General features: G+C 38.2%; 1 protein-coding gene across 4 annotated transcripts in view; it reads left to right on the plus strand.

Moving 5' to 3' along the window:
• LOC138332856 (tRNA-uridine aminocarboxypropyltransferase 2-like) overlaps positions 1–14,247 on the plus strand; it is a 31,473-nt gene that overhangs the window by 15,553 nt on the left and 1,673 nt on the right. Inside the window, exons 1-3 of one of the 4 annotated variants that reach the window (XR_011209896.1) lie at positions 8,124–9,643; positions 9,727–10,536; positions 10,624–10,796. Coding sequence is in view for 2 of the 4 variants with exons in the window: in XM_069280818.1 (XP_069136919.1) it covers positions 8,394–9,643 (1,250 nt within the window). In the remaining 2 variants the exon portion in view is untranslated. Of the gene's footprint in view, positions 1–741; positions 871–8,123; positions 9,644–9,726; positions 10,797–14,247 lie in introns of those variants that run through there. The other 3 variants (XR_011209895.1, XM_069280819.1, XM_069280818.1) reach the window with 3 other exon arrangements.

Genomic DNA, 14,247 nt, shown 5'->3' on the forward strand with positions numbered 1-14,247 from the left:
ATATTGTAGGTACAGATAAATGATCTAATTAACGATCTTTCTGATATTATAGGTACAGATAAATGATCTTATTAATGATCTGTCTAATGATCTAATTAACGATCTGTATGATATTATAGGTACAGATAAATGATCTAATTAACGATGTGTTTGATATGGTAGGTACAGATAAATTATTTAATTAAAGATGCTCCATCGCCGACACAATATAAATGATATTCATTATTTGAACAATAATAAGTGTTTAATCGTATATACATAAGTCTAATTAACACAAAAAATAATATAAAACAATTTATTTTGCCTTTGGGTCATGCGCAATCAGTACTTCATTTCATATAGTATATAGTGCCACGGAATTTTTTCGGGATGCAATTAATTATTTTCTTATATTTTTAACTTGAAGCAAAATTAGAAGCTCAAACTTTTCAAGGGCGGTAATGGTGTAAAGTAAGTAACTTTTGTAACTGAAGAAAAGTACTAAATCGTCTGCTGCTGTTTTTGATAGTGAAAAAATACTATTTGTCAGCGGTGGAGCATCTTTAACGATATGTCTGATATTATACGTACAGACAAATGATCTAATTAACGATCTTTCTGATATTGTAGGTACAGATAAATTATCTTATTAACGATCTTTCTGATATTATAGGTACAGATAAATTATCTAATGAACAATATGTCTGATATTGTAGGTACAAATAAATTATCTAATTAACGATCTGTCTGTCGATATTGTAGGTACAGATAAATGACAACCCTATCAGTAAGTATGTGATCCGGACACAGCCCACAGACTCTGCTCTCTCTACGCTGGAATCTGCTGCTGTAGCTATATCAGTGTTGGAAAATCGACCCGATATATTTGAGGTAACTAAATATCCGAGCTTTCTCTAAAAATGTCTTCGTTTGGTATTTTTAAAACCAACATGCTATATTTGACAAGAATACAGAGTAAAAATATTTGATGAATTAAAATTTTGGATTAGTTAAAGGATTTCTATGATTTCTAGGTCATCTAAAGGGTCAGGATGACCTATTGTCACCATGCTTCATCTGTTGTCGTGCGCCATCAGCTGTCCGCCATGCGTAGACTTTTCATTCAAACGATTTTTTCTCAACAACCGAGGATGAATGTTCAAATGAATGACCTTGATCTCCATTCAAGATCACAGGGGTCAAAAAGGCAAAAGTCTTTAAACAACTTCTTATCAAGAACCAAAAGGCCCAGGGTACTCATATTGGGCTTGTGACATATGATGGGATGAAGGGCTAATAAGTTTGTTCAAATGAATGACCTTGATCTCCATTCAAGATCACAGCGGTCAAATAGGCTAAAATCTTTAAACAACTTCTTGTGAAAAACCAAGAGGCCTACAGACCTGATATTTGGCCTGTGACATGCTGGGATGAATGGCTACGAAATTTGTTCAAATGAATGACCTTGACATTCATTCAAGGTCACAGGGGTTAAAAAGGCTAAAATCTTATAACGATTTCTCAAGAACCAAAAGGCCAAGTGTACTCATATTGGGCTTGTGACATGCTGGGATGAAGGGCTAATAAGTTTGTTCAAATGAATGACCTTGATCTCTTTTCAAGGTCACAGGGGTCAGATAGGCTAAAATCTTTAAACAACTTCTTGTGAAAAACCAAGAGGCCTACAGACCTGATATTTGGCCAGTGACATGCTGGAATGAAGGGCTACCAAGTTTGTTTAAATGAATGACCTTGATTCTCATTCAAAGTCACGGGGGTCAAAAGGCTAAAATCTTTAAACGACTTCTTCTCAAGTACCAAAAGGCCCAGGGTACTAATATTGGGCCTGTGACATGCTGGGATGAAAGGCTACCAAGTTTGTTCAATGGAAAGATCTTGATCTTCATTCAAGATCACTGGGATCAAATAGGCTAAAATCTTTAAAGGACTTTTGTAAATAACTTAGAGGCTAGAGAATGGATATTGGACTTGTAGCATGGTGAGGATCAAGAGACCTTCATTCATGGTCTAATTTATCAAATATATCAGATCCTGAACTTCTTCTATTAAAAGAGTTCTTTTGTTATATTGCTTTAATTGTTTCTCATAACTATTTTCTTTAAGGTGTTGCTTTGTGCCAATAGTCAGATGATTGTTAAAGCCCATGGGCCTCTTGTTAAGATCATATGATCATCCAACATCAAAACTTCCATTAATTCATTTAGAGCTTTATTTGGTTTAAAAAAATGGCTGTGATGTCAAATACTGTAATAGCTTGAGGTATAGTTGGAGCAAAGTCTACTATTATCACCTTCTGCGATGGAATACATGTAGTTACCTTTTGCTGTGAAATAGTTTGTGAACTATTCCACGGAAAAAGGTGACTATACTATCACAGTGCTACAGCTCCAAAGATGATATTTTCTATATACTGATTTATTACAGTCGGGTGCGGAGCGGAGAAATATCCAACTCTACACTTCAAAACCTAGGCCTAAAATGAATATACAAGTAATACAAAATGATAATATACCAAATATACAGGAACAAACATGTAAACAGCACTTAGTCTAAACGTGATATACAATCGTCGCTAATTAACTGACGCAAGCGTTACCGGTATTGAGAACTGCTAAGAAGGATTAGCTAAAAGAAACACAGTTAAATACGTTAAAGCAATACATCACAATAAAGGAGCGGCTATTATTTTCAAAATGAAGCTTTGTATTTTACTTCTAAACATAGAATATTAAGTATGTTCGAGTAGATTAAAACAAATAAATAACATCACAAATGTCCGAATAGGAACCTGTCATAAACCGTGTGACAATTTCACAGCTAAAAGTGAATGTAAAGACTGGTGAACAGGATCCAGGATTGACAATATTAAGATTAAATTCCATGAGATAATGCTGAAATGCCAAAATGAAATTACAGATTCTTGACATGATTTTCCCTTATTTCGTATATCCAAATCACTTCATATTCCATAAAAATGGCATCTTTTACAATGAAAACAAATTATACAAGGAATACTTTCAAAAACACTCTTTTGCCACATGATTTCACTTTTTTTGTGTATATGTACTGGTAGTATTATGATCCAAAATATTGGGGAATAATTTCTTGTTTTTTTTTTCTCTCTAAATTTTGATTAGCTCCCTCTAAGGCCTGTGCTGCATGGGAAAAGATGTTTGCCCAAATCACTTGAAATATATATACAAAAATCATCACTATTGTTAGTCCAGTAAAGATAGGGTTTTACCCCAAAATAATTGCAACAGAATTTTTTCTTTGTTTTTCATACAGATCTGACTTTGTTTTATACAAGAAGAAAAGTCGCCACAAATAAAAATTTGGGAAAGTGTTTTTCTTGACCCCTAAAAAATCAGAAAAATATGGATATTTGCATAATTTGTCAACTTTGAAGCCAAATATAAACTTACATGGTTATTATGAGATACTAAAAAAATAATGTTTGACAAGAACGTTATAAGGGCAGTACAGATTGCCAAAAACAAAAGTTGAAATCAACACAGGGAAAAAGTATGACAGCATGAAATTTGAATAATTATGTCCTTGCAACAGCCAAATATACTTTTGTTGGATTGTTCAGATAAAAAATTGTTATTATCAACAATACCATTGATACTCATTTTGGTGGAATATTTTTAAAGTAAAACATTTTACTTTCACTACCTGTGATAATATGGTTGCTCAAAGTTGGTCTTTTGGCCTTTTCCAAGGACATTTTGAAGTCCAAATTGAATAATGTCTTTTTCATTCAAGAATTATTCAGTAAGTACCGTCTCAAGTGTTTAGATAGTTATAAATTCAGATTCTATGTAGGCTATACTCGCCCAAAATAGACTACTATATCAAGATATCACCAAATATAAAAGACGCGAGGTCGATTAAATCCTCATTTAGTGCCAATTTGACTAAACATCTCTAATTGGCTAAGTCCTTAAGTTGAAATGTCAAAAATGTGAATATCTATTCTGTGACTAATCAGATTGCAAAATCCTTTGGCAGATATTACCACCATAATGGAGCGCTCTTTATAAAATGAGATTGAAGTTTCTTTTTGATCAAATATTTGCATACATGTAGGTCAGTTTTTCATTTTTCCATAATGTAACTGGATGGGGGTTATATAATTTTCAACGAGATAAAGGAATAAGATAAAAGTTCAAGTTCAATTTTTTTGCTGAAAATCATCACAGTTCTGATTTATTTACTGGCAAAATTTTATGACAAACGAATAAAGCATATTCGAAAAATTAAGATTTTTGTATTGCAGATTTATGGACTTTGACATATTTTGGTATTAGCCAAATTAACGTGAAGGAAGTTTTTAGGTCATCTGACCGAAGGTCAGGATGACCTATTGTCATCGTGTTTCGTCCGTCGTCGTGCGCCGTCCGCCGTCCGCCGTGCGCCGTCCGCCGTGCGCCGTCCGCCGTGCGTCGTGCGTAAGACTATTTATACAAAAGCCTACTCCTCCTTAACCCTTGAGCGGATTACATCCATATTTGGTGTGAAACATCATTGGGGAAGGACAATCATATTTTATATAAATGAGCCTGGTCCGACCCCTTGGGGCTGAGGGGTGGGGCCCCAAAAGGGCAAATTTTCTTAATTTAAGCTTTAAAATCCTACTTCTCTTTCATCCTTGAATGGATTTCATCCATATTTGGTGTGAAACATCATTGGGGAAGGACATTTATATTTTATATAAATGAGCCTGGTCCGACCCCTAGGGGCTGAGGGATGGGGCCCAAAAAAGGGCAAATTTTCTTAATTTTAGCTTTAAAAATCTTACTCCTCCTTCATCCTTGGATGGATTTCATCTATATTTGGTGTAAAACATCGTTGGGGAAGGACAATCATTATTTTATATAAATGAGCCTGGTCCGACCCCTAGGGGCAGAGGGGCGGGGCTCCAAAAGAGGAAATTTTCTTAATTTAAGCTTTAAAATCCTACTCCTCCTTCATCCTTGAATAGATTTCATCCATATTTGGTGTGAAACATCATTGGGGAAGGACAATCATATTTTATATAAATGAGCCTGGTCCGACCCCTTGGGGCTGAGGGGTGGGGCCCCAAAAGGGCAAATTTTCTTAGTTTTAGCTTTAAAATCCTACTCCTCCTCCATCCTTGGATGGATTTCATCCATATTTGGTGTGAAACATCATTGGGGTCCTCCTTCATCCTTGGATGGATTTCATCCATATATGGTGTGAAACATCATTTGGGAAGGACAATCATATTTTATATAAATGAAATAGATCCGACCACTATGGGCAGAGGGGCGGGGCCCCAAAAGGGCAAATTTTCTTAATTTAAGCTTTAAAATCCTACTCCTCTTTCATCCTTGGATGGATTTCATCCATATTTGGTGTGAAACATCATTGGAGAAGGACATTCATATTTTATATAAATGAGCCTGGTCCGACCCCTAGGGGCTGAGGGATTGGGCCCAAAAAACGGCAAATTTTCTTAATTTTAGCTTTAAAATCCTACTCCTCCTTCATCCTTGGATGGATTTCATCCATATTTGGTGTGAAACATCGTTGGGGAAGAAGGACAATCATATTTTATATAAATGAGCCTGGTCCGACCCCTAGGGGCAGAGGGGCGGGGCTCCAAAAGGGGAAATTTTCTTAATTTAAGCTTTAAAATCCTACTCCTCCTTCATCCTTGAATGGATTTCATCCATATTTGGTGTGAAACATCATTGGGGAAGGACAATCATATTTTATATAAATGAAATAGATCCGATCACTATGGGCAGAGGGGCGGGGCTCCAAAAGGTCAAATTTTCTTAATTTAAGCTAGATCCTACTCCTCCTTCATCCTTGGATGGATTTTATCCATATTTAGTGTAAAACATCATTGGGGAAGGACAATCATATTTTATATAAATGAGCCTGGTCCGACCCCTAGGCCGAACAACATGCAAACATTTTCATTAAGTCTTTGGTTTTCCAAGATGGCCGCTGGCCCACTTCCTGTTTTCAGGTTTCAGTCTCCAATCTCAAGGAAAATTGGTCTATAGGGGTTTTAATTGATTCTGAAGGGGAACTTTAGGTGAGGACAATCATATTTTATAAAGGACCGAGCTAAGACCCATGGGGTAGTATGGCGGATGTCCAAAATGGAAGCTTTGCTGAAATTTGGCTTTAAAATCCGTAAATGGGTTACAACCATATGTGGATGAAGGGCTACCAAGTTTGTTCAATGAATGACATTTACCTATTTCAGAAACTTACATATTCAACTAAGGAGTTCCTTGTATTGTTTATATTAATCGTTAACCAATACTTTATACTGTGACTTTGTTGTTTTGTGCAATGAGTCAGATGACCGTTAAGGCCCATGGGCCTCTTGTTACTACTAAATAAGATGTGCATATTTATACCGTTTTTACAACAAATGATAAAAATAACAAGTACAAAATATGCAAAAAAGGATATAGCATATATGGAAGCATTTGCTTTTTTATTTTCTGAAATATTAACTACCAAATTGGGTGTTTTGCCAAAAATCTAAGTATAAAAACACTTCAAATTGGCACGATCAGTCAACTTGACATGTTAATATTTAGGTTTTTTCTAGCCAATATATTATCGATCATGCATTAATATCAAAGAAAATGTAATTCTTTAAGGCATAAAGCATAAACTGATATAGTTCAGGGTAAGATTTTAAAAATGTTTGTATCTAAAAAGAACAAAAACGGTAATGCTAGCTAAATTCAAAAGGTTTTGAGCCGTTTTCATCCTTCTTTATTTCTTAGATTGACTGAAATTATTGTATCATTCAACTGATTTGTACTAACCTAAAGTTTGTCTTACTATATACCCGAATTCATATTTCAAGTATTGCAAAAATAGCAGATATTGTACTTTAAAAGTGGTCAAAAGTGTAATTTCTATATATTTTCTTATTTTTCGGGTGTTGAAAAAACGACTTTCCGAACATATGTTTTTTAAGGACTTTTTTTCATGGTAAAATAGTAAGATCCTCCAACATAAAAAGCAGAAAACAAATTCTGTTGCAATTATTTAGAGGTTAGGCATCTATTTTTCGTATTTTTACTGGACTATGTGTTCAAATCTGTATACAGAGCTGCATATTTATGGTCCTCCATGTTGAACAGTGAAAACTAAACTGAGTAAATGATTCACATGTGAGTACCATATAGTAGTGGGGGAGGAGAAACAGGTTCCCATGTACCCCTCTGGCAGTTTTTCGAAACATGGTTTTTTAGGACCGGTATGATGTCTAGTTTCATTTTATGCTTGTTGCCATTGACAACTAATGTCCCATGGGGTTCATATGGCGGCCATCTTGGATTTCAGTCATCAAAAATGGCCAAAATCACACCTTCGCATATACGCGCATATATAGAGAACCAGACAACACAAAAAGACAAATAAACACATTTTTTAATATGATTGAAACATGCTGAATACGATAAAATCATAATTATGACTTTACGTCTTCTCAATTTTGTGAAATGGCGAAAAAATCATGAATTTTTCAGCTTTTTCACTGAAAAAATCGATAAACTACATAATTTTCACCACAAGAAAAAAAATTATTGAAAAAAAACACCTGTAGCGGTCATTTCGAATTGGAACTAACCTTTGTCTAAACATATGTGTACTATGAAAATATAGATCACATGACTGAGGTAGAAAATAGATAGGGACCCCCCCCCCCCCAAAAAAAAAAAAAAAAAAAAAAATCAAAAATACATATATCTTTTTAAATTAATGAACTGGTTGATACTGATCGTTCCAGCACGATACTTTTGAATAATTGTTCAATTTTATTCTGTTTAGACAGAAGTCTGATCTGAATGATAAATGTGAGACGCTATGAAGAGGACGGCAAAGAGAAAACGGGTTCGCCATTCAAGCGAATCGGAATCGCCTGCTGAACTTTGTGTTTTGCACCGTAAAACTGGATCTAGTGGACATTTTATATCATTCCAATCTGCGAAGCGCGATCCCAACGAACAACTACGTCATTTACTTGGCATTCGTGATCGAAGACTGAAGGAGGATGTTGGTTCGCCTGGTCGTATGGAGGCTATCTGTGATCTTTTTACCGGAAACACTGGGATGGTGTCGATTTAGATAACACTGGCTATCACAGGAACTGTTATTTACATTTCACATCGAAGTTAGATCGACTGAAAACAAGTGTATTAGATGAACCTTCTGCATCACAGGCATATTCGCTCCGGAATCAAAAATCTACATCAAGCACTGGTAGCCTTTTCTCCAAAGAATGCATTTTCTGTGACAAGTTTGAAATTAAAATACACGGAAAAACCACCAGGACCATCAGATTTCAAACATGGAAAAACAAAGAGCCTGCATGGAAACGCATTGAACATATGGCTAACGTCCTTGGAAAAGAATATCTTGTCCGTAAAATCAAGGGGGAGGACTTGTTTGCCAAAGAGGCTCGATATCATGATGCATGTCGTAATGCATTGAACTTGGAATACTATCACCATACCCGTGTAGAAATTGTAGATGCAGAATATATTAAAAACAGGAACGCGCATAGAAACGCTTACGGCGTTATCAAAGAGTACGTACAAAAAGAAATTATAAATGACTGCCAAGTTTTGAAACTCAGTTCACTGCGTTACATGTATGTTCTCGAGATGCAAAATCAGAGCGAACCAAGTCCTGGATATAGAGCCGAAAAGCTTATGAACAAATTACAAAAGGATGAAACTCTTGGCAATTTCTTAGCCTTTTCTAAAGTTACACTGAAAAGTAGAGGATCATTTTCCTTCTTTCTGGTCTACAACACTAGTATCACACTGCAAGATGCCATGGCATGTGCCTATCAAGTTAGAACGTCTGATTATATGAAGGTGTCTGCTACTTCCCTCCGTTGTATCATCAGAGAGGCATTCATGGATTCAGAAGCTCTTCCGTGGCCACCGACTGCAGATGATATGAGACATCAAGGAGAAAACCTGTTACCCGATGAACTCATAAGATTCCTTACTCTAGTTTTGACCGGTTCCGAATCCTGTCAGCATGAAAGGGCTCATCGATATGTTCTATCCATAGGCCAAGATATCTGTAGAATAGCCACGGATAGCGAATGGAAACTCCCTAAACACATTCTGCTTTGCGCCACTATCCGTCATTTGTATCGCAGCAAAGGTCTGACCACCATTCTCCAGAGACTTGGCCACTGTGAATCGTATGACTTTGGACTGGAACTTGAGACGGCCGTCGCTAAAGCTACCGACGCAGTTTCGACAAACATCACACCATCTATAGTGACAGGAGATGCAAACGAAGTTTTCCATAGTGAATGGGATAATCTGAACAAGATAACAACAAATGTACATGAATCTAACATTATCAACAGTGCGGGCGGCATCATAATCCAGGAGACAAAACCCGACGTAGATGTAAGCCACCATAGGACTCTACCAACCTTCAACAGGACCAAAGAACGGCGCCTTACATCGGACACAACAGAGACTCTCCCGGCAATGAACTTGGGTATAAGAGTGGGCCCAAAGTTTCCAGCAGAGGCATCATTCACAACTCCAGTGGAAAATAACGACGCATTCAAGAAAGGTCTTCATGTTTACTATATCTGGATGCTCAGCAGGTAAGGTTGTTCCGCTCACGAAAGTGACAGTAATTAGTTTTAAAATGTCCTAAACACTACAGGTCCTATTTTCATTATTTCAGGGCGATGTCCAGTCAAGACAAGCAAACGATTCCAGGCCTTGGGGGTTTCATATCATGCACCGGTGTTCCTCCTCAAAGGAAACCCACCATAAACTATTATGTACCAATTAATCAGCCCATCACACAATACGAAGTTGTGCAAGAACTACTGCGGAAATCCGAGGAAGCATCAGCAGAAGTTAGACAAACATACACAATCAACACATTTGACCTAAGTGTTTGTATGAAAGCGCTCCCACTACTCTGGAAATTTCCGGACAGATACAGCAATCATCTGGTCCTCATTGGCCAATTCCACACTGCCATGAACTATATGGGGATGCTAACTAATCATAAGTGTCGCGGTTCAGGGTACTCAGAAATTCTCCTGGAGGCCCAGTTGGTCACGAGTGGATGTCTGAAGAGCGTGTTAAGTGGAAAAGCATATGCCAAAGCTCTATTTTGTCTGAAAACTGTCTGTGAATCCCTTGAGCGTCTCTTGTTGGAACGCTTCATCCAGGAGGAAGAAATCCAGCTCACCCCTGAGGCGCTCCTGAATCTTATCTCGTCATGTGATCAAGAAAATCTCGACCTAGCACTTCGGGATGAGTCCACACACAATGTCATTAGTCGTTTGTTGGAGTATCAGGACAAAGTGCGACAGGGACATCTCGGCAAGACGGCAGTCTTCTGGTTATCAGTCATGGATCATAGTTGACTGGTGTTTATGCTTCTTCTCTCAGTGAAAACAAACAACCTGGCCCTTTTCCACAAGTGCAACGGAGACATGGCACCCTTATTCTTCGCATACGACGGACACAACTATTCCAGGTAGCATCGAAAGGAAAATGTTGTCAATTATTTTGATATTTATGTACTTTCTGTATTTGTATAAATTACGTTCACTTCTTAATTCAGGTATATGACCTGGTTCGAGATTTTCCTCACTAACCTGGAAGTGACACATCCTGGAGCCACAGATCTCATCAGGAAAGACGCCATCGCTGTCGCCCGATCCCTTATCCCAGGAGCCCTCAGCGCTGTTGACAAGACAATGGAGGAAACTTTCATGCGGGTTGCTAAGTCTTCAGGTAGGCAAAGTACATCAGAACAGCTAATGCTATGTTTCATAATTACTATTAATAAAAACATCACTATGAAAATTTGTCTCAACAGGAGGCTTGTTTGGGATCAATTTTCCGGCCTATCAGCGTTGGTGTCGAACGACCTCTGCCCGGGCAGAGTACTATCAAGCCCTTTTGGAGATGTGTGGACTCATCGACGATCCCGAGAGTCCGAAGTCGGGACAGCATCATGACCTAGACCAAGCACAGATTCAGAAGAGTGAAGACGCCGTCAAGCGCACAATTACTGCCATACAGAGTTTCACAAATCCCTTCCAAATGGTTGACAAGGACCGCCTATACTCGCTCGCGTCCGGTGCCCCTGTACCCGAGAAAGTTGAAGTCGATGTTCTGAACGCCGAGATTGTTGGGCATAATGCTAAGGTGAACTTTATCAGAGATCGCATTAAAGGCGGATGTGATACAAGCTACTTCGACCCCATCAAGAAAAGCAAACTCTTGACAATGGAGGCAAACAACAAGATAGTGAAGTTAACCTCTACAGCTGGGAGGTAATATAAGTACAAAGTCATTCACATATTCTAGGAAAAATATAATATTCATTACATTCATTTTACAACTTAAACTAACATCTGTGTCTGTTTTGAAGCTGATCCAGTACCAGGAACAGAGCAACCTAGCATTCCAGTTACTTGTGAAGTCACAGACGCAGGAGGAACCACTTGACCTAGACGAACTTATGCGCTACTCTCTATCACCTGTTCCACACGCACTGGGTACCCCTGATGGTTTCTTCGCCAAAACTAACAAGGCCGCGATGATGCACTTCATTCTGGATGACAAGATGGAAGAGATATCTTATCCCAAAGATACACTATTTATCCAAGATGGGAACGCTCTTTTCCATGCTCTCACAAACCTTGCGCCAACATTTGGAGCCATTTGCTTGCAGCTCTTGGATCAGATGGTGGCCAAAAACACTTTATCTTTTCGACCGACTCCTACCAACCCGACTCCATCAAAGGCCAGGAGAGACTAAGACGCGGCTCGTCCGAAAAGTTTATTGTACAAGGGCCGTCAACGAGAAAGCCACAGGACTTCAAACTATTCTTGGGAAACGACGATAACAAACGTCAATTCTGCCAGCTCTTGCTGAGGACCTGGAAAAGCAACGACGCTACATCTCGATTGGCGACTTCAGATCGACGTCAACGAAATCCATAATCTTCGATCGGACCAGGAGGAAACTGATAGTCGCGTGATACTGTATCTACACCATGCCGTGATGCTTGGATTCAAGTCAGCAGTAGTTAGGACACCCGATAGTGACATATTCTTCATCATGCTGCATCACGCTGACAAGATCAACCTGGACATCTACCTCGATACGGGAACCGGTAAATATCGTCAGCTTGTTAATGTCTCTGAATTAGCAGCATCCCTTGGACAACCGTACTGCAGCACGTTGCTCGGATACTATGTCTTCAGCGGCGAGGATTGTACCAGTTCCTTCAAGGGTAAAGCCAAGTGGCACCTCTAAAAAAGCTGCAAAAGAATCCAAAATTCCAGAAAGCCTTCAGGTTTGTTGATAATATATTATGTTACTCCATGTTAATGTGTTTGTTTTCAGATGACATTCAACTCACATTTCAGGCTAAACTTTCAATTTTATCTTATCACATTGCTGTTCCTGTTTTAGTCAGCTTGGTAACGACTGGGAGGTGAGTCATGAAGTTGAAGAGAATCTCGAGGCCTTCACATGTATGATGTACAATCAGGGACGCGAGAGATCAGTAAATCAGGTCAGGACCAAAATACTCAAGAAAATGGTTGGAGAAGATGAAGCCTTGAACAGTAAGTCAAAAATAGACTTCGCTCGTCTACCACCCCGCAAAGATTCACTTACCCCACATATTCAGCGTGTAAATTACAGGGTGGCATGTTGCAAACGCTCGGCCGAACCCATCTTCTGGAAACCGAAACCATACGACATGAACCAGGGTTGGGAAAAAAAACCAGGATGGGACATTGGAACCGGTCTGGTCTTGTGGTCCAATCTTTCCGCCATCTCTCGTCGACCTTCTGGCTACTGATGAGGAAATCGAGGATGATAGTAATAGTGAGGACGATGAGGTCGATGAGGTCGACTTTGAGGTTGATATGGACGACGATGATGACTATTAAAGAATGTGATTGAGAATAATTCGAACTCGATGGAACTTTTTGTTTTCTATTCTTTGTTTTTCAGTTGTATTCAATAAAACAAAACATGGATTATTACGGTACTAATCACGTTCTAGTTATAATTGGGAACTGTCTGAATCATGGAAAAACATATGAAGTGGCCTTTGGATGTTTACTTGATCCGGGAATATGTATTTTTTTTAATTATGTGATTTTTCTCTATGAACGGTTGTTTTTTTGTTGTTTTTTTTTTTGGGGGGGGGGGGGGGTTTCCCTTTCTTTTTTCCACCTCAGTCATGTGAGATATATTTTCATAGTACACATATGATGTTTAGACAAAGGTTAGTTCAATTCGAAATGACCGCTACAGGTTTTTTTTCAATAATTTTTTTTCTTGTGATGAAAATTATGTAGTTTATCGATTTTTTTCAGTGAAAAAAGCTGAAAAATTCATGATTTTTTCGCCATTTCACAAAATTGAGAAGACTTAAAGTCATAATTATGATTTTATCGTATTCAGCATGTTTCAATCATATTAAAAAATGTGTTTATTTGTCTTTTTGTGTTGTCTGGTTCTCTATATATGCGCGTATATGCGAAGGTGTGATTTTGGCCATTTTTGATGACTGAAATCCAAGATGGCCGCCATATGAACCCCATGGGACATTAGTTGTCAATGGCAACAAGCATAAAATGAAACTAGACATCATACCGGTCCTAAAAAACCATGTTTCGAAAAACTGCCAGAGGGGTACATGGGAACCTGTTTCTCCTCCCCCACTATAGTACCTGTGCATGGATCTTTAAAAAAAAATCATGCAAATCACGATTCTTGTTCTCAGAGTGAGGTAATGAAATAAATGATGAATGGTCTCGAGATTTACTTTCTACACGGGTATGGTGATAGTATTCCAAGTTCAATGCATTACGACATGCATCATGATATCGAGCCTCTTTGGCAAACAAGTCCTCCCCCTTGATTTTACGGACAAGATATTCTTTTCCAAGGACGTTAGCCATATGTTCAATGCGTTTCCATGCAGGCTCTTTGTTTTTCCATGTTTGAAATCTGATGGTCCTGATGGTTTTTCCGTGTATTTTAATCTCAAACTTGTCACAGAAAATGCATTCTTTGGAGAAAAGGCTACCAGTGCTTGATGTAGATTTTTGATTCCGGAGCGAATATGCCTGTGATGCAGAAGGTTCATCTAATACACTTGTTTTCAGTCGATCTAACTTCGATGTGAAATGTAAATAACAGTTCCTGTGATAG

This window comes from Argopecten irradians, chromosome 10, assembly GCF_041381155.1.
Source record: "Argopecten irradians isolate NY chromosome 10, Ai_NY, whole genome shotgun sequence".
Lineage (NCBI taxonomy): Eukaryota > Metazoa > Mollusca > Bivalvia > Pectinida > Pectinidae > Argopecten > Argopecten irradians.